General features: G+C 32.8%; 1 protein-coding gene across 9 annotated transcripts in view; it reads right to left on the bottom strand.

Moving 5' to 3' along the window:
- ckn (CRK like proto-oncogene, adaptor protein) overlaps positions 1-24,875 on the bottom strand; it is a 474,381-nt gene that overhangs the window by 121,477 nt on the left and 328,029 nt on the right. For 4 of the 9 annotated variants that reach the window (XM_072523025.1, XM_072523027.1, XM_072523028.1 and 1 more), the window contains exons 2-3: positions 20,125-20,553; positions 1,997-2,017 (exon numbers count right to left, since the gene is read on the bottom strand). The exons of 3 other annotated variants lie outside the window; for them this stretch is intronic. In XM_072523025.1, coding sequence (XP_072379126.1) covers positions 1,997-2,017; positions 20,125-20,553 — 450 coding nt within the window. Of the gene's footprint in view, positions 1-1,996; positions 2,018-6,651; positions 6,873-20,124; positions 20,554-24,875 lie in introns of those variants that run through there. 2 more of the 9 variants (XM_072523026.1, XM_072523029.1) reach the window with 2 other exon arrangements.

The raw sequence follows: 24,875 nt of genomic DNA, 5'->3' as shown, positions 1-24,875 counted from the left end.
TGTGGTTTACGATCCCTGTGTTTGTAGATAAATCGACCCACCTCAAAATAATTGAAAACTGATGAACCGGTAGGAAAGGTACAGTCAGTGTCTTGGTAATTTTACTATGGAGTGGTCTAACGAAGTTGTGTTGGAATTTTTATTATTGTATAAATTACCTAACTTGATAAAATTTTTACCACCAACACTGATGGCGTACAACAGACTTAACCCTTAATATTCACCGTCCAAATGGTCCGACTACATTTTGGGGTAGGTTGAGTGCATTTATAAAAAAGCAGATATTTACTTATTTCACAGTGACGTGAGATGCCAACCATTGTCTCTTTTCTGATCGTCAATATCAATTTTCTGTTGCTTTTTGGCGACGTAAACCTACAAAGAGCGCCATTTCACGAGCTGTCTGATCCCGGCTTTAAACTAAGCTATTCTGCTAGCTTCGTCACGCATGCCTGCACTATTCTATTAGACAAGACTATTCTACCAGCGGTGTCTCGCAAGCCTGCACTATTCCACACTTGGTGCAGGGAATGCCTTTCAGAATACCCAGATAGATATTGGCATTATTGATAGTTATTAGTTCTGTAACAATAAAACACTGAAAACTTTGTTTTCAAAACTTCCACAACTTTTTATTTTAAATTCTTATCACTACAGCTGTTTCGGCTGATTGCCTTTCTCAAGTACCTTGCCTTTCTTCAAGCTTGCCAAGTATTGCCTTTCTCAAGCACTTGAGAAAGGCAATCAGCCGAAACAGCTGTAGTGATAAGAATTTAAAATAAAAATTTGTGGAAGTTTTGAAAACAAAGTTTTCAGTGTTTTATTGTTACATAAAATGAATTTCCATCAAGTAACGGTCGAATCCATCAGTTATTAGTTCTTTTTTCTCAGCAATGTATCTTTATGGTGCATCTAAATTCAGTTTCACGTCTTTCGTCTCCGAGATATTTCACAATTACTGTGTGAAATATTATTTTTTGTCAAAGTTCTTTGTGTAAAAAGCTTCTTTCCAAAACTCATAACAACTAACTCAATGTTCATTAGCATATCTCTAGCTGTTGATATTGAATTGCATATATTTTTCTCACCTTTAGTTGGTTTGTTATTGAAACTCGTCCTTAAATATAAAAAGTATAAAGTATATTTCTGTTGTGTCTTAAGAGAATCTTATGTTATGTGCAGTTTAAATAGTATTCGTGTATTTGTGTACCTTTTTAACAATTATCATTAGGTATGTCCAATATCATGATCACATCGAAAATTCACATTTAAATTCACCTTATGCTGACGCTGGTTAATTTACCTACATAGTCGAAATGTGTGTGTGTCATAATTGGGTTAAGAATTTTTTTAAATAAACAAATTATTTTTATAACAGAGGAATTATTATCTTGAGACCTGAAAGACATATGCGGTGACATCACACCGTATCATGCACTAAAATATTTTTACCTTCTTGATCTTGGATTTTTTGAACAGTATTACAATAATTTCGTGCCAAAAAAGACATAAGGTCATAAAATAAGGACCAAAGAAGAAGGAAAAACATGTACTTCAGTAACTTAATAATTAGGATTTGATGCTGACACGTTTAGTACACCCGGTAGAAGGCGCCAGATTTTTGTTCAACAATTAAAATAATATGTGTCACATACTGAAACACCCATTAATTACTATTTAAATGGGAATAAACCACAATTAAAGGTTAAAATACGTTTATTGAAGTTTCAATTTCCACTTCGGAAATCGTTCTCAAAATACAAACATTAGTAAATTTACTAATGTTTGTATTTTGAGAACGATTTCCGAAGTGGAAATTGAAACGTCAATAAACGTATTTTAACCTTTAATTGTGGCTTATTCCCATTTAAATAGTAATTAATTTAAAATGTCACAAGAAAATAGCTTCAAGAAAATATGAAACACCCATATTTAACTTCTACAAATCTAAGCAAAAAAATCTAACTATACATATAGTAAATTTGCTCATACTTACAATGCCGGGAATAAAACTTACCTGAAACAAAAAATATGTTTAAATAAAACTTAAAATATAATAGTTTATTAAAAATTTGGTTATAACATATTATGAATTCTGAAATAATTAAATAACCGACCCATTTTTCACCTGCATAAATTAGTCCCTTTTTTTTATTTACACACTACCCAAAGTGCTAATTTTAGATGTTAGTAAAGTAGGTCAAGTTTGATTTTGTCGTCATAAAAAACAATTTGAGCCATACACCTGTATTTTTTATCGTTCGATTTTTACTAAAAGGTTTGTTAAAGGTCAATCATAAAAAAGCTTTTATTGCTTTTGAATTTACAAACTGTAAGCCACAAAAATATCACAAAAATGTCCCCTCGATTAAAATTACTATAAAAGGCTGGTTTTCTCCTACATACAATAAGAATTATCTCGCACTCTCAGAATCACATATTCTCAAAATTTTCTAAAATTCATATCTCGCGCTTTACGTACAATTATATATCAGGAACACTTGTGGAAGTTATTGGTGAGAGTTGATATAACTCGAAACACGTGTAAAACAATGGTGGAATTCGTATTGAAATGAAATGCAATATTTTGCTTTCATTTTAACGTCTTTTCTCTACAGCACAGTAAAGAGTAAAAAAGACAGTGTTGTCAAAGGTGAACTGTATATGCATGTTAGAATAAAAGGTTATACCTAGTATCGTTCAATAGCATCTGTGTAAGAGGCTTTGAATTTGAGGTTCACCTTATTTCGATATCGAGAAGAGGCAAATTGAAAATTAAAATTGTTTGTAAAATTAAAAGTGAAACTGGAACAAAACCATGAAGTGGAGATATCCAGGAGTGGCTAGTATACCTGTTGAATACAAAGCATGTGGTGTTCGTGTGTATCAAGGTATAAAAAATGCTTATTAAAAGCTTAAAACTTTTATTTTAAAGAAGATCTTTTCGAAATTGAATCATTCCATCATCAGTTTAATAAAAAGTTGTTAAAAAACATTGTTTGGCCACAGAAAAACACTGGAAGGACATCAGTAACAAAAACAATCCTCATGGAATTTACAAAGGTAAATGCAATATACCGTTAACTTCGGTAATTAATAAAAACTAAAAATGGGGGCATCTAACATGACCCCCCGGAACTGGTGAGATTTTGTCGACTTACATTACCTCTGATCTGTGCTGGAGTCTAGGGTTAACTGCTAGATCAGAGCTAATGTAAGTCGAAAAATCTCACCAGCTCCGAGGGGTCATGTTAGATGCCCCCATTTTTAGTTTTTATTAATTACCGAAGTTAACGGTCTATTGCATACCTTTGTAAATTCCTTGAGGATTCCGTTACTGATGTCCTTCCAGTGTATTTCTGTGGCCAAACAATGATCTTCTTTAAAATAAAACTTTTAAGCTTTTAATAAGCATTTTTTATACCTTGATACACACGAACACCACATGCTTTGTTTGTAATAATCTGCTTAAATAAAATAAAACTACTTCAACTAGTAGTCTTTAATATTATAACGACATATAACTATACCTTGCTTCGACGAAGATTAATAAATCGGAGTCTTTTATAATCAACCACTCGTGTGGATTATTTGCTATATTTGGTGAAGAGAGATGACCGGGATGTGTTATGACAAGATAGTGCTGTAGTTTAAGCTCAGCGTCACAGGACCAATCCAAGACAGCTCTAAGTCGGTGGCTAAGTGTAACGAATTCAACAGGGTCCAGTCCCAGGAAAAGAAGTATTATGGATCTGTACTGTATAGTATATATACTGCAGGATATTCGTACTATGTGAAACAAAAATTTTGTGTTTATTTAATGTAACTTTCTATATTAGCATTTTATGTTTCAAGTTCAACATTGTTGTAAGTAACAAAAATACAATTTATCACATTCACAGTGACAATAGATTAATAATATAAGAATTGCTAATAAATTCTCACTAATAATGCAAAATTTTAATTTGCATTATTATTAGTAACCTTGGCCTTCTTCTGTCCAGGCGGATCTATTATCTTATTTCGTCATGCTACTCTTACCACAACGAAAAATTCTTACTAGCAAATACCGGGCGATGTACTTTTAAATGAACAAAATATACAATTTTTTACAATATTAACTATAAGTTAAGGATATAATAGGTAAAAATCATTATAAGGTATAATTTATATAGGCAATTTATATTGCTACGTAATACAGTGACATTTTTGGACGAATTTTTTATTTGCAATGATAAAATCAAACGAAGACATAAAAACACTCTCTATATAGCCGCTACGCTTGCAAATACCGACAATAAAAAAAAGGATTTGGGACTAGTCGGTCTTAATAAAAACTATTAAATTTCTAAATAAACTGTTCTTTTGGTCGTTCAACATCTTTCGATCTGTCAATACCGCATCCTCAGTATTAAATCTTGGGAAGTAGACTACCAACTATTTCTCGACCTCTTCCGAGAACTTCTTGGTGTGCGCTTTCCAACTGACAAAATAAGATCAATGAAAGATGGTGATGATCGGAGAAAGTAGAAAATTTGACGATTGTAATAAAAAGATACAATGTCAGATCACAGAGTTTTATACGAGAAGGCATCAAAATATTTCCGCCATTTAAAATTGTCAAACCCTGTTAATTCCGACAGCCTGTAATCAACAAGCCTGTTCTTGGGTCAAAACAAAAACAAAAAATAGCCATCCTTTAATTATTTGCAGTATGTCTGTTAGTACACTAATTCCGTATGGAATTAGTGCCGTCAAAACTACAACAGATACGGGAAAACAATAACGGGATTCAGCATTGAAAACTACGGGAGGGAAGTTTATGAAACCGAAAGTTTGTAATTCTGGTTCCGAGAGAAAAACATTAAACAAGTCTCTGGTTGTCACATCAATTATTCCTGTCAATTCAAATTATTATTTATTTGTTAAAACAAATGCACCAAACAAAAGTATTTTTAGCTATTTTTATTTTTATTATTTTCCCTTAGAGATTATAAATGGATGTTTCAACTTCGATGTAACACAGCGATAAAAATAATATGTATATTTAAGTTTAAATATCTATTTTATCAAAACAAACTGCTGATGATATGGTTATATTACACAATTTTTTTAGATAAAGCTTATCACTATTTGCAGTAAACTAACATCGTATCAATGTGTATGTATCACATAAAAAATTAAACAAATATTTCCGCACATCAAATATAAAATAGTATTTAAATTACATTTGTTGCTGTTCCATCACTCTAGGATCTAGGCGCTCGATTGTTTTTCGTTTTGAAAATCCTTAGTACCGATATTTTTATTTACTATTACAGTTTTTTGGAATAGTTTTTTCCGTAAAATTTCCTTATCGTCATTTTTAATTAATGCAATCTGGACTAATGAGCAATCACTAATCTAATTTACGATTTGGTAAAACTAAGATTCCTTCTTAATGACGCCCTTTGACGATATTACGACGATATTACGAGCTTAGTATTTGACACTTCATCTTACTATACTCCTCTTTCATACTACACATTTAAACCAACTCGAAAGGTTTTGTCCGTTTGAGTATTTTTTTATTCCAGTCGTGTCAAAGAGATTAGACTGCCGCAACATTCACTTAACTATGGATTTCCCGCACGTAATTTGCCCTTCTAAGGCAATCTTTATTATTTTATTCAGTTTCTCCATGCCTAGGCTCCAATGGAGATCACTATAATCAAACGATATTCTTTAGTACTTTACTCTGAAATATCTGAACGACATCTATATTATTAGTATTGGTGCAGTCCGACATTTGACTATCCTGTACTGACACTTGTCTTAGAATTTTTGCCAATCATCAAACAAATTTTTTTGTTTCTAAAATTAAAACTTCTGTTTGCTTTTTTAAGTGGACTTTCCACTACAGTATTGTATCTACAGTGATGCCTAAATACTTGCTAATGTTCTCTATGGAAGTTAAGTATCATTTATTCTATAACTGGTATATTTTGATTTATTTTATTTGTGAAGTTCATGTCGGGGAATTTGGTTGTATATAATTTCTCATTTTGAGGTATATGAGAATGAATTTATTTTATTAAGTACTCCAAAATTATTTCTCAGTTGTTTATTAGTAACTCATATCGATAGAATAGCTGAACCACATGCGAAAGTGCCAGTAAATTGACTGAAAAAAGGATAGAAAATCCTTTAAAATGAGAGTTTGTAAAGTTATTTTTGTTAATATTTTGCTTAATTATTACAAACATAGGTTGAAAAGTCGATTTTTAGAAAATTATTAATACCCTTTTTAAAAATTCATAAAAAACTTTTGATTTTGCGTGAGAATAACGACAATATCACAAATATTCCGCTTTAAAAATTTTAACAAGTTTCACTTAATAGTTATTGCAAAATCAAAATTGTTTATCCCAAAAAGCTTTAGGACTGGACATATACAATTAACTATTATACTGATTAAGACTTTCGTACATCGCCGGTCAGAAATTGAGAAAAGAGACAGAAAATTGCAATATCATAATATGCAACTGGACATAGATACTAAGGATTAAATTAATAATATAGTAATTTTTTCACGTCCTTAGCTACTTATTGCACATTAACTTAAAACTCTGTATACATACTTAATGCATAAAAATACCAAGAAATATTTACCTTTTTTAAATGAAGGAAATCGAAAACACTGTGTCATTTTGTACGAACTTCCTACACTTCCTGCTACATAAGCGTCTACGTGTCTACGTCGGCTGTAATTTATTGCCAATACACATTTTTCAAACAGAACTAATCTTTATCACAATTTTTATTTCTCTTATCTCGTGCGCAATTCACTTATACATATGTGAGTAATTTGCAGTTAAAACCAAAATAAAACTGTTCAAACAATACAGCACTGTTTTGCATTAACAATTAATCGTAAAACCTTGATGTAGTTAATGTTTTCTTCAAGGCTTTATCTTACTGTTTATGTTATTTGTATTAAATCGAAGTGTTTAATAGTGCACTATGTTGTCAGCCATAAAAAGCAAATAGTTTGACACGACTTGCTGATTGTTAATATATTATACACTTATAACTTATATCGACTTAACGACTTTGTTCAAACTTGGCCTTTGTACTTTTTGCTTCATTTATGATGCTTTAGTTTGTAATAAATAGTAGAGGGAATGAACGATTAACAATGCATTAAATATTGTGATCAGTGGTTTCATTTCAATCATGTTTTTTTTTGGTTTTTCGTTCAAGTTTTTCCATATAAGTCTCTTTATGACAACGTTTAAATATTAAAGAAATATGACAATCAACAAAGAATTTTTGATTCACCAGAAATAAACAATAGGATACAAGCCGGAAACAGATGTCTTTATGCCCTTCAAAACCTTATAAAATCGAAACAAATAACAAGACATATTAGAAACAACTATATAAAACAGTCATACGACCAGTAGTGATGATGTATGGTAGCGAACCGTAGACGATACAAAATCCAAACAAAGAGCGACTACGTTTTTGGAAAAGAAAAATCCTAAGAAAGATCTTTGGGCCTGTGCTTGATGGAGTAGAAGGATAATATAGGATACGAACTAACAAAGAGCTCGAAGAACTATATCCAGATGCTAACATAATAAAATAAATAAAGTCCAGAAGACTTTAGGTCCAGAAATCCTCTGACGACATTCTGACAAAAAAATAGTAAGGCTGGTATGGGAAGAAGAGCACGTGAACAGCCTTGACTCCGGTGGCGAGATAATACACGGATGGCCAAAAAAATACAACAGCTAAAAGGAAAAATATTTTTTTAAATATTTATTTATGGAAGTATACAATATAATGTTCATTATAATATATTATGGAATACTCATCCAGAGTCTTCTTATGGCATGCCACAGGTCTTCTAAGTTTAATGGAGGACGTGGCAATCGATTTTGGTTTTGACCTACAATATCTCACACATGTTCGATGGGTGACAAATCAGCTGATCTTGATGGCTACTTTAAAGTCTCTATACCAGATTCTTGTCTGTACTCCATGGTTTCAGCAATATGAGGACTTGTGTTATGAAAAATCGCATTTCTAATCGTTTGTAACTAGGGATGTAAAACTGGTTGCAGTACTTCACCAATATATCGTCGAGCTGTAATGCTTGGTTGTCGTGCTGTATGACGTTTAACAACCAAGTCTATATTTCACTTCGAAAACGTCTTATCCTTATGCGCCCATCAGAGCCACGAAAACATAACCTAGATTCATCACTGAAGCAGACAAAATTCCATTGGCCGTCCTGTTTTTGTTATAAAGATATTTGTATTTTCCATAATCATATCTAAGATCTTATTACTAAAAATAGCCAACCAACAATCTATCGGAGACACATTTTTAAAGTTTCCTTTCGTGCCAGGTAAATGAGTCACCAAATTTTGCCTTCTACTGTTAACATTCTTCGGAAGTACATGTTTATTCCATTTAGTACCGTCCCTTGATTCATAATTTAAATGTCGATTGCTTCCCCTTAGTGATTGGGACTCAACTAACTCTTCTTCCAACTCGTCCGCTCCGAACTAGAACTATGGTTACTTTCTTCACAAAAATCAAAGGGCCCTCATCTAAGTAGAGCTCTTCATCAGATGAAACTTTTGCAGCCTTTCATTTTCCTTTAGATACGGTTCAATATTTTAGTCACAAACAATTTAAACAGCAAAAATAACAAACTAATTAAAAATTAGATCGAAGGAATGCTGATCAGCCGCACAGGTCCTTCAGGCACCTAACACCTGGCTTACTGCCACGTACGTGTGGGTCCTCCTGAAATGTATACGAGTGAGCAGCCAAACAGTGGCGTCGCGCTAAAAATTATGCTTAAAAAATACTCGGAAATGTCGGACAGACACCACCCGAGTACTCAAGGCTTAATGGAAATTCGACTGGATAAAGTAAATCAGAACACATACACTCTTTCGTACATGTTGAACTCTGCGTCGGATATCATACTCAAGTGAACGTCTTATTTGTCTTAATTGCAAGTCTGTGTTTGTATTACGTAACCGAAATAAACAAACAACAATTAATAGATAGGATACATTGGTGTTGCCGTCTATTGTTATATATTTTTTTATTTCTGTACTTTGCACCATTACCTTTTCTATTACATGTTGTGTTTTTTATTTTCCATAGGGTGCTGGATTTAATGATAATTATAGATTTTATTATTTATATTATTTTATTATTTGTTTTCACATTGTCACGTGGATGGATCGTGGATATGAATAGGTTAAAGTTCTATATGTCAATATGTCATGACAAACAATTCAGTTGTACCAACTACTCAGTCCAAAACAAAACTAGTTAATAAAACACAAATTATCCTAACAATACATCTCCCATCTTTATTGAATTTTTCCTATCTTTCTGTCTCGAAACTTTGACGTCTTGACAGGTTGTTGTACTTAATGCATTTCCAATTGCTTCGTCTTCTAATGTTGAAATCTCATCGCAATTGTTGTTGGCAGTTCAACTAAAAAACGAACATTATAACACTAATAATAATCTCAAATAAGGATTCCTTGTTAGCAAAACAAGTTGATTATCCGATTTGATTACAGCCGGGAGCAAAATATAATAATTGTAAACTTCTGAAAAGTCCTCTTCTATTATCCTCGCAACAAAACATTTCACGCCCATGAATATCACTGATATTTTCCTACCGATTAGTCTAAATTGCCTCAAGAGATAATTTAATAAATGGCCAAGTATTATATCAGTTGTTAAACATAATTTTTAAAAGTATTCTCTGCTCTGACTGAGTCATTTCTTTCACAATTGAAAGTGGGCCAAATAATAACGGTTCCTAAGAACGACAACAAGCTTAATAAAGTTATATTGTAGTAGACTATTATTATATACATAAATTGCTGAAATTACACACAAAATATGACAGCATCCATCGTTTCTCGAAAATATATGTTATGAGAAGGTACCGTAGGCAAAAGGAGAGTCGAAAACTGAGCTTTTAAAGCAATGTCATGATGTAAACATTTAACATAATGTTTTAATCTTTTTAGCCATACCTCAGTGTTATATTTGCCTGTTTTACGATTCAAGCCTTCGAGTATCAGTTAAAATAGTGTATAACATTTGTTCCTCATCGGTGTTTAACTGTTAATTAGAATGCAATATTTAAAAATCGTTTTTTCGTCTTGCTAATCTTCAGCAATATGCAGCACTTAAAATCTCTAAATTGGTTATTTTACTAGTTATTCTGATTTACGGATATGAAAGCAGAATTTCAAAATTGTCTAGTTGTGTAAACATGACATGTTTTTCAATGTACAGCTTGTCAAATTTGTCCACTTGTGTAGAAAATTAAGTGAGAACGCATTCGGAGGAAAAGAGATACATAATGCGCTCGGTCTCTTCGCCTCGTTGGTACACTCCATACTACAAGTTTACAGAGAGTGACCTTATTTATTAATGAAACTTCTATGATATGTCTATATTGTATGTTGTTTTGACGTTTCAATTTTTCCTTCGGAAATTTTTCTCAAAATACAAAATATTTTGTTTTTGTTACTTGGTAAAAAAATTCTTCTAATAATTATATTTTATTTGACTCATTCTTATTGACCATTCAGTCATGTTGAAGCGGCAGTTTTTTCGAACACTTCTATAAATGTCTCGTTCTGTAATTTTATAAGAGGAATATTGGCAGAGATGAAAGCTTTACGTTTGCGTTACAGTAAACTCTATAAGAATAAAAGAACAGTAGTTAATCTTATACCTGGAACATACCGACGAAACATTTATTACTTAATTTTTATACTAGAGTTGTCGTAATATTTTATATTATAGTCTTATTTTAAGTTTTATTTCTGGGTTTGTGAATTTTTATTAGATTATATAATTCTGCTTTTATCATTTCGTCTGAAAAGGAAATGTTCTTTTGTCTTAACCATTCCTTCATTTCGACTTTTCTACACCGCATAGTGGGACATTTTTGCACTTGGACATTGTGGTATGATGCATTGTCTATAACCAATACACTAGGGGCTGGTATATTAGGAATAAGTTTTTCATGAATCCATTTTTTATGATTATTATAGTTCATTTCGCTATGATAATCTCCAGACTTCGTACCAGATTTAAATGTCAAACATGCATTTTTTTATGAACCCCATTTGGCCGCCGGTGTGAACAATAATCAGCCTTTGCCCTTTGGACACTGGCTTGTGCAAACTTTCGCTGGTATTGTCTCCCCAGTATCTGTCATGAGTATGAGAGGAATGAATATAAGTTTCATCCATGTAAATTATGGGCCGATTTTTTCCCCTATATTGTTTAACATTTCTGAGAAACTTCCTCCTCCTTTTTCCGTGACATAATAATTTATTATTATACGCCGAAGTAAACCTTTATCAAAATCGTCCAAGTTGGATTTTGGGGCAGATCTCATTCTTTTGTTAGGCGTCGAAAATGATGTAGAAGCACCTTCTTCTATATTTTTCATTTCACGAGAGATCCGTTTTATAGTGGCTATACTTACTCCCGTTGCTAAGGAAGCACGCTCTTGAACTTTTTTAAAATCTTTATCATGCGGATTTTGCATCGCTTCTCTCTGCATAAAAATAGTTACATTTGCTATTACCTCCCTCGTTTGTCCAGACAAGACTTTGCCTTCTAATTTTGAATGAAAATCCATGTTTATAATTTAAAATACTTAACAATATTATTATTATTAAGTCAAATCTATTGTAATACGATATTTCTTCAACACACAGTAACTTTAAACATAAGTAAAATAAAAAGAACTTTTGATTGAACATAAGAAAAATGAAAATCCATGTTTATAATTTAAAATACTTAACAATATTATTATTATTAAGTCAAATCTATTGTAATACGATATTTCTTCAACACACAGTAACTTTAAACATAAGTAAAATAAAAAGAACTTTGTCGCAGACTATACAAGTACCTTGCACTTCGAAGGGCCAAGAAATAATAAGGACGAATTGTGTTGTGGTCGAATGCGCATCGTGGGTGGAGCCTAATTTCAAATCGGCCAAGTATCACGTTAAATTTGACAAGCAATACCTCCAGTAAGTTGTCGTTCCATTGTTTTCGTGGTCTTCCTACTGATCGTCTTCCTATTGGGGAACCAACTCTCGCCGTCTTTACTACTCTATTTGTTGTCATTCGGCTTATATGATCGTTTCATTCTACTCTTCTCTTTCTTATCCAGTCTTTTATGTTCTCCACTGTCTAACTCTGTCGTATATCTATACTTCTAGCTGTGTTCCATAGTCTTATCATCGATTTTTTAAGAGATCTCTGTTGTTTCGAATATTCTTTATATTCCCTCTATGCCAGGTCGTGTTTCTGCCGCGTATGTTATTATTGGACTGATGACTGTTTTGTAAATTCTGCATTTCATTTCTTTCCCGACATTTTTATGTTTTCCCGGTACGTTTATGTGAAGGGAATGTTAATATCCTAATCTATGGAGCGGTGAATGACACTGGAGTATGGAGAAGACGATACTTTATATAGAAACTGCGAACTTTATAGATACCACGAACCATATATCGTAAAATACTTAACATTCACATAAATATTATTACAGCTTCTTCGAAAAGCCGCTAGAAAAACTTTGAAGTCTCCACCAATTTACTTTCTCAATATCTTGGCCATATTTCATTAAATATAATAGTTGTAACTTTTATATTAGTTCAGTAGATAAGGGCCAATTTTCCATTGTCATTCGACAATTCTCTGTTCCGTATTAAATCACATATTTGTTACATATTCCAAAAATCTTTATAATTAAGTGGTTGGCTAACTCTGATAGTTTAAATTAAAGATACTTAACAAACTCATTTCGGAGACCTAATAATTATGAATATTTCATTCTGATCTCAAGCTAAACCTAGTCTGACTTTTATTACACAAATTTCAAATTTAGAATGAAAATGACCTTAAGTCAACATGAATTAAATTGTAGAGTTTTTAATGGACAACTTACATATACATTTTTTTATGTAGAGTTTATTTATGTTTATCTGATATAAGTAACATGGTTTTACCGAGAAAAATTTTTAGAAACTTTGTAACAGTTTCTGATCATCTTCAAATTCTTTTTAATTCATCTTTAATACCTTTACGTTATTGAGTAATTAAATTAAATGAATTATCCGAGGCCTATTTTTCTATATAAGCTACCTTTTTTATAAAATAGATATTCCAGTTGTTAATCGACATTTTATTGACAAAAATCACTAGAAATCACAAATGGAAAAAACCGGAATGTGAAAAACGACAGCGCTTCCGACGAAACAGGTCAACAGTCGATGCGATATTTATTATCCGCCAAATAGTGGAACAAGCAACTAAATTCAACAAAACATCAATGAAATAAACGCCAACAACAGTACATTTGTAAGAGCGGAAACCGGCTAACTAAGAAAATACCTATACAGATAGGGATAATACAGAGAGACAACCTCAGTCCAATTCTTTTCAACTTGGTGGTTGATGAGATCATAAAAGAAGTTAAAACAGCATGAAGAGGTTACAGAATGAGAAACACTGAAATTAAAAGATGCTGCAATGCTGATGGCGCAGTACTCATATCGGAGGATGAAATAACCTACTACGATTACTATACAGGCTCCAAAACTTTGCAAAAAAATTAAATACTGTTATATCTGTAAGATAGTTTCGAAACAAATTCAGATTTCTGCTTTAATCTGGAGCCTTCTAAAAATTGCAAGACATGACCAGACGACGATAAAGATGTTAAAAGAGACATGGGGAATCTAAAATTTGCATTCCACGACATGTCTATTCATCTAGGCAGAAATCCTAACGAATTTGTTTCTCGTACTCATACAGAGTAGATCCGAATAAAATGAAAAAGACAGAAAAGATTTGATTTCACGTTTAAAGCATCTATGTATCTATTGATACGTATTTCGACTTAAAAAGTCTCATCAGAATAGTACTATTCTGTAGTACAAATAGATACAAAATATTAAGGAATAAATTTATAAGAGAACAATGCGTCGTCCGGGATATCGTAATATGGGCTAGACCGAGACGTAGTAAGTAAAGAGACTACATCAGCAGAATGGACAATGAGAGGCTCGCAAAAATTGCAAAGTTTGAAAAACCCAATACATCGAGATCGAGACTACCTGTGAGACCTCCAAAACGATGGTACGAGAGCTGAAATCGGAGTCCCAAGACAAAGTTATAAGAATCAACAGGACTTAGTCCTAAATTAAGACCAAGAAGAAGAATAAATTGTATAAAGCCTCTTTCTTTTTCTTTGTATTTTCTCTAATTACCAAAAATAAAAAAATATATTTAATTAGTAAGATATTTTAATAATTTAATGCATTTAACAATATTTCTCTAACTTTAATCAATTATTTTGCTGGTGAGAATTTGTACTACATTATTATTATCCTTGTACACTTCGAAAATAAATAGATTTGAATGGCATTAATTTGTTTTACAAAGACTGGAAGCCATTGAGCAACTCTTAAGGCAATTCAATCACTGGATACAGTAGTTAAGCGCTTAGAAATTGAAATTAAACAAATTACATGTAAATACACGTGTAAACTGATACCGGAGTAATTACCTACTTGTTACATAAAGTTCCAACTAGGAAACATAAATCTGTTTATAGCACCTAAGAAGGTAAACAATGAATAATAACTTTGATCGATAAAACTTCGACTTTTATCTGTTACACAATATGTTTAATACATAGAGCAACAAGTAATTGCAAAAACCAAGATCTTTGTGGTAACATTTTTGGGGTGTGCTTTCTCGACAGTACTTTGAATTTTCTGATCTTTCTGATTTTTAAAAACGTTCCCAAAATACAAATTAAACAAATTATTTTGTTACTTGATAATGCAAATAATTCTTCTAATAATTGCATCTTATCTACCTCATTCATAACGACAATTCCGGCATATAGTCTACATTTTAAAATTAAGAACTTTAAGATAATATTATCAATATTTTTGAGGTGCATCCCTGGGACGACGTTATATATGTGACTATGATAGTTCATTTGATTATATAAAATCAACTTTAACTGGAGAAAACTTAGTATGTAATTTGTTTTTTAAAAGGCAACCGAATCCAATTATGACAGTTACTTATGTTCTGATAATAATCTCACTGTAAAGCGTGAGGAAAAACCAGAAAAAAACTCATGATACTATCCCGGCTTACTAATTGGTCTTACATTTAGTTTACTCTCAACATTAATATTAAATTCTAATATTTATATTTACAGGGTTGCATACTGTCACCAGCAAGTACTATTTAACATAAGTATACTCTTAAAACATCTTTAAAGAAGTCCTAGGCGAATAAGAGGATGATATTACATTAAATGTCCAGAGCAAAGGAGGCCCTTAAAACATCTTGCCACCGCCTAGGACACATTTTCACCAGGCACCCAGCTAAGAAAGTTCCCTTCCTCCCGGCCAAACTTTTCAATTTGGCTGGAGACGAGTATTTCAATACCCTAGAAGCAACCAGCATAAAATATCGCAGATTTTAACAATATGCAAGCCAAAAATGCTCTATCGAAAGAGCCGTTCCCAAAGTACAGCTGGTAACTTGCGAAAGTACCCCCACAGAATAGCTTGGCTAGCAACCTTCCTCACCACACACCACAAACGACACCCACACTAACTGACTGCTTCTTAGAAAGCCACTCGTCCTCCTAATCTATCCTTCACCAACACAAACAGCATTCCCAGACTGACGACTGACGTCTGCTCTTGCCAACTCTCTCCCTGGCAAGGGAGCTCACACCTTGAAGAGGCGCCCCACCTAAACGAGGTATAAATAACGTTACTCACTGCCGGAAATTTCCAACTTATAAACAATATTAGATATGCAAACGATATATAAAAATAACAATAAATAAAATGGTATATAAACACAGAGACTCAAAAGAATAATGGATCATGTTGCAGAAACATTTTAGAAATCGACTTAAAATTAAATTGTAAGAAAAACAGCATAAACACCGAAATTAGAATAAACGATATACCGTTAGAAAGAGTGGAGAGAATACGATACCTTAGCTGCAATATTAAGGATATATGGGGTCTAAAACCAAATCCAACAACACACAAGAAAAATCAAAAAAGTGCATCTATAAAATAGCCTGTGAACATAACAATTTCTACGTGGGAGAAACGGCAAGACCACTGTGTCAGGATAAACGAGCATCAAACATACATCAATGCCTGGGACAACGAGCACAAAGTACAATGAAAAGATGCATCAATAATCATGAAAGAAACAGATATGAAAAAGAGAAAAGTCAAAGAAACAGCTCTCATCCTACTTAACCAAGAAAAATGTTTAGCAAACCCATCAGCAAAATGCAGCAGACTTTGGTTGCCAATACTAAAAGAAGAAGTCAATAACAAGAATATACCAACAATAGCGGAGTAATAGGAATTCGGAGAAATATCACCTATAATTTATACACAATACATATAATGTAACGCACAATACACAAAAACAACGACAACTACGATACAGGTACAGATACAGATTACACAAACATATAACACAAAAAACATACAAACAGTCAGACTTTTACATCAACAACAACAATTTAAAAAAAATTTTTGTGAACACGGAAATCCAAACGTCAAATACTAGTTGGTTAAAAATGTGATTTTCATTGCAATCAATAATTGTGGCTTAATTCCATATAAACATAATATTTAAATCAATAATAAGTTAACATCAATCTTATACCAGAGATGGGGAATATGATAGATCTCAGATATGTAAATACGCTTGGAAAAATGAACACAGAATCCATAAAGAAAAATCAAGGAAGCGGCTTTTATTTTCCTAAATGAATTGCGTAGCCAATTCTTCGATAGTAGGAATTGATTACCAATATTAAAAGACGAAGTCGCTTAAAACAAAATAATTATGTATCTTTCAAATTCATATACACATAAAATTATAATTAACATTAATGTTCAGAGTAAACTTAAGTTGAGAGTAATGTTATAATTTTTGCGTTATGTCTATGTAAAATTTGGAACAAGTTCAACAATTATTGACAAAACAATTTTTTGTTTCTAACAAACACTAAATAATTTACAAATTTTGCATTAATAAATATGCATTAGTTTTAGTCTAAGCTTTGGTCATTTATCGGGTATGTTTAAAGGTTCTAGATGTATTACGCATTATGCCATAACAACAAAACCTGCAATTAAGACAGTTGGAACATTAAAACCATTGATTAAAATAAATAACGAAAACCAACAAGGTAAGGTAAATGTCAAAGACTGTAACATTTCCATAAATTGAGTTAAGATCCCAAGAGAAAACTCGGCTTTCAAAGAGCTAAAATAGATATATTTTTATATACCAATACGTTAGTAATACAAAAACGTAAAAACCTCAATTGGGTATGTCCATTATTCGAACAATTAAAAATGTCGACAGAAAAATTTATAGATAGTGGCTTTAAAAATATGTCAAATTCAACATGTCAATAAGTCTTTCGGTACAAGCTTTATTTGAAATTTCTACATTTGATTGCATATAGAGACAACGCAGAACAGGAATTTTTTAATGCCTTTAAAATAAATAATTACACGTTTATTCGGATAACTAAGTTTTATATCTGTTATATTTGTTTCCATAAGATTTAAATAATAAGATAAAAATAAGAAACTATTGTGGTATGCAAATTTTAGTACCTGTGCCTGGCCCTACAATGGCATTTCTTAAACAGCTACTATTTGGTCGTCTATGTTTATATTTGTCACGTGTATACTCTAAAACGTGTTCTACTCGCTATTGTGAGAATAATGGGCAATGAGATAAGTAGCCAGGTCATATATGCACATCAAGGAATTACATTACTTTGTTGGGGTTCGTTTATTATAATCAGAATAGTTTTGTCCAGTCAATTGTAAGCGAGTAAAAAAAATTTGGCGATAGAATGGAAGATTTTGATGACATCGAAATTATTAGACAAAAGAACCAAAATGACTATCTATAGAACTTTGATTAGACCCGTAGTATACTATGGTTGTGAAACCTGGGTAATGACGAAACAAGAGGAAGCCCAACTCAGGACATTCGAGAGAAAGATACTGAGAAAAGTATATGGAGCGGTGCAAGAGGAAGACGGCACTTGGAGAATCAGGAGAAACGACGAGGTTAATGAACTGAATGAAGGGTATGGCATTGTAAGATTTTTGAAAAGTCAAAGACGGTGATGGCTGGAACATGTTCAGCGACAAGAAGACACGAAAACGACAAAGAAGATGTTACAGTGGAAGCCGGTAGGAAGGCGGAAAAAAGGAAGGCCCGGGACGAGATGGTTGGATGACGTGGAAGACGAGCTAAAAACCATGAATATAAGACAATGGAGGAGAAGGGACCACGGGAGATCTGAGTGGAAGGACATAACCAGACAGGCAAAGACCCATACAGGGTTATGATGCCAAAAGAAGAAGAAGAAGAAGTAAATACTGCGAAAGTAGTGAAATGTTTTCTTCTCATTTAAATAAGGATTTCATAAGGAAACTCTTCCAACAAACAAAAGAATTTTTTGGAATTTTGTAATATTCATCATTTAAATAAATAAATCAATGCTTCTTTGGAAACAAGATTTTTACGTCATAATTTAAGTAATATATAATTAAAACGGTATGATAGGATATTCAATGTAAAATAATTTTACTTCAAACATTTTGCCAGAATGTTCATCAAACAAAATACTGATGTACAAATAGAAAGACTAAGATGATAATAATTTCATTACTTAGTTCTGCTAATGTATTTTTCTGACAGCATACGACTCAGATATAGGGGTTCATCAGTATCACGATTCTCATTTAAATTAATTCTCATACTTTCTCATACAAAGAATTAATGAAAAGTAAGTTACCGAATCGTGAGTCTAAGCTTAGAATCTACAAAACAGTAATTAGACCAGTGGTCACATATGGATGTGAATCGTGGAGCCTTTCAATTGCTAATAAAATACAATTGAGAGTATTTGATTACAAAATATTAAAAAAGATGGTATCGATAGTTCCTGGAGAATAAAAATATATTACGGGCTGGATGAATTAATGCAGAGCGCAGATATCGTTAGATTTGTAAAGTCACAAAAACTAAGCTGACTTGGCCACTTAGAAATAATGTCAGATAATCGAGCTGTAAAAGTAATCCACAGATGGAAACCCCAAGGAAATAGGACAAGTAAAAGGTGGATAGACAATGTAGATGAAGATCTTAAAACCATGAACATCAGGCAGTGACGAAGAAAAGTATCCGACAGGGAAGATTGGAAACGTTGTTAAGCAGGCCAATACCCACACAGCGTTGTAGCGCCATTAGAAGAACAAGAATAATAGTCATCATACCCAATGCATGGACTTCTCCTTTGGATAGGATCCTAAGCCCCCAGAAAGATTGAAATTATAAAATGAGCAAATGAGACAAAAATGTTCTCCTTGTACATGTGTTCAATGATAATTTAACACCAATATTCTATCAAAGCAGATATTACGAGTGTAAAAACACAGATTAAAACCTATAAGAACGTGGATATAATGACAAAACATACAGTTTTTTCAACCATTTCATAAATATTTGTTCAAAAGCAATAATGACGGATAGTAATAAAATTATGAGCCTTAGAATAAAATAACTACAGCTGTTAATACATTATCTGCAACCTAATGCCCCAATATAGCTAAGCTACTTTAGTTCAGCAATAAAGAATCTATCAAACAATATAAAAATCTAAAATATACAAAAATTATTAATATAATTTCGATTTTTAGTTACAAAATATAAGTCGGTTAGTTTGTATTAGCATCATATTGGTTGACATGAAGTGTACTATTTACAAAATAAGATGTAATACGTTATTTAACATATTTAATATGCATGGAAGGATGACGTAAAGTTTATTGAATTTTTTGTTAAATTGAACAGGTAATAAAGCGTGTATCACAAATTAGCTTGCAAGTAACAAAACGAGTGAATAATCTTATGAATATTAATTGATATGAAACGTATAATGAATACAAAGCATTAACTTACAATTCAGTAAATTTTTCCAGCTTCCACTGAGCACTTTCATGTACCGATTGATGCATATTGTTGACGAAGAGAGTCCCTTCTTATCGAGATTTCCATCCGATTGACTCCGTGTCATGACAACTGGCTTCTCCTCCTTTCTTCTGATCAAGGAATTCGTGTGCGTCAATTTTCTGCATTTTTTCTCCGGCAAATTGTCCGTTTTAAATTTTTCGATTTCTCGAACGTTCAAAGAATCATCGTCGGAGGAATCGCGAAAACTGAGATAAGTCGAGGAAAGTAGGCCGTGGTTTTGTTTAATACGCATTTGGCGATTGTTTGTGTTTGATGGCGGATGGCTCGATTTCTTTGTTGGCGGCAGAGGAGGCGGGCGAAAGCAAATTGTTGTCATTCCGTGGTGGGGCTTTCGAAAATCCCTTATTCCTGGGTTTACTAAGAGAGACAATCAATGATAAGAAACAGGTTAAGAGAATGTTTCATTAATATGTAGTATTAAATCTCGTATTTTGGATTTAAAGAAACATTAAAGGTACTTTAAATTGTGAACACTAGCAATAAATCTTTTTTTTTTTAATTTGAGTTGTGTTGTTTATGTACGTACATAATAAATACTAGGTAAGCTATTCGGTAATACAAAAGATAAAGTTAGACATCCCAAAAATAATAAACAACCAGTAGGTGAATAGAATAGTGCAAACTCGTCAACTGTCATTTTTACACCCAACTCTGTAGTCAATTGAACATTCTATCTAATAGGGTTTTAATTATCAAGTTTGTATTCTTAGAGACTACATTTAAATATCGTCGTCAAATCATCAAATGTTGTAACTAAATTAGTAGTGAACATTATTTACAAACTCAAATGTGTCGACTCAAGGCTTATGTTGAGTTTACACTTGTATCGATGTAGGGTGCCAGTAGTTTAATCAGTCCTACGTGCTTGTCTGTCACGGATTACACAACTATGCATTACACAAATTGCATTATAAAATCGTTGCCGGGCAGTTTCTATCGTTTGTAACTTAGCATTCCCTATAGAATCTGCCGCAGGCCGAAATAAGAGTAAATGAGAGACAGACGACGCGAGAGAGATGGAAGTCTTGCTAAGGCAGGGGGTTGAAAGTGTTGTGGTTCGTGTGGGTGTGGTTTCCTCAATGAATGGGTCGGAGAGATGTTTTCCCTTAACCAGCCCTTCCATCCTAATGTCTGGTGTGACAGAGGAGAGGTTTTTAGTTGAACGCCGATCCTCCCGGAGTGGTGACGGGACGAAGTGTCAAAGGTCTAACTCCCTCAGGCATCTCGTCCTGGCACAGCTTCTCTTTAAAGATGTAAAAGTCCCTATAGAATAGACAAGGTGGATAATTCAGACGGATATGTACGAACTCTTCACTTTATAGCTCCCCATAAAATTATTAGATCATCCGAGATATAGTAAACTGACACCGGCATCCTTTGGAGACCCGTAAACTGATCACCTCAGATAGGTAAACTCATCACCAGCATTTTTGCCACAAGGCACTGATTTTTAATGCGAAAGACTGCCTGCTACCTGTTACACTTCTTGTTTACGTGGTAATCCATTATATTCAGAAATTATTTTAATTAAAATTTAACAGATATATTTGTAAGGTGTCTTACGGTGAGTGACCTATTAGACGTATAAGTCAATCTATATGGATTAGTGAATTAGTGAATAGTCTCAAGTTTTTTATTTGATTTGCATTGCATTTTTCAATTTGTCGTTGAATTCTAGGGGTACTCTGTTGAGTATATATTGGGTCTAAATGTTAGTTACCATTTTAGCGTTATTGATTTTTTTTGGAAATAAAAGGCGATTTTGGACAATTGTCCAAATTGTCCCATTTTGGGTGTATTTTAAAATCCTGGTTTTATTGCGGTGATGGTAATCCCCAAATTATCCAATTTGGGGTTCCATGAAATCAAATAAAGAAATGGCGAATGATAACTGGCGAAGTTACAGTTCCATATGTATACGTGCAGTTGTGCATATAGTAGTGAGTCACCATTAGTGCAAGCAAATTTCAGAAGGCAGCTGATTCTTTTTGTTTGTTGATTCATCCATTATTTCAACTTGTATGCAGCTTGGTGTTCATGTACATATACAATTTTTGTACAATTGGAGTGTAAATTTGTCATGCTTGCACTAAATCCATGCACTAACACAAAAAGTAAAGCATGAACTTTGATGACCTCGTAACAGTGACAATTTCTGATAATGACTCAGTGCATAGGTATAGAAACACATAAATAAGACAACCAGAATATCGATATAAATAAGACAACCAGAATATAGCGAAAACAAAAGAGACAAAAACTAGAACGACCCAGAAGTTATAAGAAAATGAACAATATATGACTCGAAAATATCACCTAACGGCTGGTATGAAAAGTAGACATAAAAATAATTGTCCCAGAACTGGAATTACATAATATGTAAATAGATTTGAATAGAATACTTATATTATAAAAAAATGTATTGTGTAAATTAATGAAGCACTTGCTTCTTAAAATATTTGTGCCGATGTAAAGTAATGATAATGAGCCATGGAACCGTGAAGTCGTATTATTGGCTACAAATATGTATATATGGTAGACTAAACAAATCAAGAACTGAAAGTTCAGGAACTAAAAAGATCCCGAGGAACGACAACGTAAAAATAATGGAAGACAAATTGTTTGCAGGCAGTCCAAAAACGAAAAAATTAGCATATATTGACGAAGGCGACAGGAATAGAGCAATGAATGTGACTGGCCAACTGATAGCGTTCAATATACTAGACTAGGTAATTTTTTTATTGCTAGTTATTCACACTGTAATGTACATTTACGCTAAATACACAAATATGACTTTTTTAAAATACATAATTTAATGAAATATATTCTCTCATGACGCTATTTTATGATTTAAAAATACATACAAATTTAGGAAGTTCTCCAGAGGATTGTAAAGTGCTTTTTCTCTTTTATATCGATTTAGTTATGCTTTTGGCTGATTTGCGTTGTTATTTGAGTAGAAATTTTTATTTATGAAATATTTTATAATTTCTTAAAAATGTAACGTTAAATATTACCATACATTTATTAAATATAATGAAATTTATTTAGAAACATTAGCACCAGAATAAATAATAAAAAAACAATAGTCTCTTAGTAAAATGTACTATGATTTCTGGATATCTGTATGTTTTTTATGTGAGCTTCTTTTTGAGGAACTGTAAATGTAACTGTTCTTAAACTATTTATCGTGGTATTCGTCTTTTAATTGATCATAAAAATACACTTACAACCAAGAAATACATTTTCATTAACTCTAAAAATGCAAATTGTGACATGGTATTGGTAAAAGATGAACCATAGTGGCTAACACTAAAGAAAATACCAATACGGGTCTAACAAAGAACAATGAAAAACACAGTACGAATACATATATTGCGGTAAGAACACCATCGTTTTCAAACTGCTTTATAAAATGTTCAAAGCTGTGTATTTATATTTACAGAAGAGCGACAAGCAGTCAAGATTATTCCATAAAAATCGGGGTCTCTCTCTCTCTTCGGTCCTGACACTCGAAGGGAGTGTAGTGGTCAAGGAGTGTATTGATGTCGTGTATTGTCGCTCTACAAAGATCTCTGTCTGGTCATTTCTTTTTAACTCATGCATATGTCTTTTGCATATTCCCATAATTTGGTGGGTCCATCTCTTGGGAATCGTCGTCGTGACCTTGGGCCTTCTACCTTTCCTTAGATAATAAGTCTTTCCATGTTTTCTGTGTCGGATCTCATAACATTTCCAAAGTATTTTAATTTTTGGAGATGGATTTTGCCAGAGAGCTGTTCGTAACATTCTTCACCAACAGAACATTTCAGTGGTGTCTATATTTCTTCTTTTCGCTTGTCGTAGGGTCTAAGATTCACATATTTTGGTCATCTTTTCTACGATGACTTTTACTAGATCTACGTTTTATTTCTTCCTGTAGTGACTCTGTGTTTGTGAGTATCCCAGATATAAGTATAAGCTCACAATCTCAAACCGGTCAATCGTGGTTATGTGTGGATGATAGTAGTCTACTCACTATTATGATCTTTGTCTTTGATATGTTTAACTAGAGACACAATATTTGAGTTTCGTTTTCAACCATATGAGATCGTCACATGAGATCAATTAACTCTTCTTGTCCTATTTAAAAGAAGGGCTGTGTCATCTGTAAAACGTTTCTTGGCCATATATTGAGATGACCTCGTAATACGCTCCCCATATATATATTACATAATTGTGGAGACAGTGTACATCCTTGTTTGACAACTTGTTCTAGATGGAATTCATTGGAGAGTGTGTCGCTTAACGTGTAACTGTTCCAGTAGTGTGTTCATATAGTTCAGTTATAAACGAAATTAAGTGTGGTACGCCTTTGACCCTGTCGTTTTCTCTTGGAGTAATTCTATTTGTAGGAAAGTTTTTAGTCTAACTGATTGTGTGTAGCAGTATTTTGCTAACATGTGTGATAAGGGAGATGATTTAATAATTGTCGCATTTATGGAAGCTGCCTTTTTTTTATGAATTATCGTTATTGTAGATTTTGTCCAGTCGTCAGGCCATTGCCTGGAATGCCATATTTTGTTACAGAGCATGTGAGTTTTATTCCGGTTTCTTCTGTTGCTTTGATCATTTCGGCTGTCATCATATCTAGACCTGGTGCTTTGTTATACTTGGGTTTAGAATCACCAGGTATATAA

The sequence above is a fragment of the Diabrotica undecimpunctata genome, chromosome 2 (genome assembly GCF_040954645.1).
Source record: "Diabrotica undecimpunctata isolate CICGRU chromosome 2, icDiaUnde3, whole genome shotgun sequence".
Taxonomy (NCBI): Eukaryota; Metazoa; Arthropoda; class Insecta; order Coleoptera; family Chrysomelidae; genus Diabrotica; species Diabrotica undecimpunctata.
The sequence above is the reverse complement of the archived record's forward strand: the minus strand, read 5'-3'. Positions and strand labels throughout refer to the sequence as shown.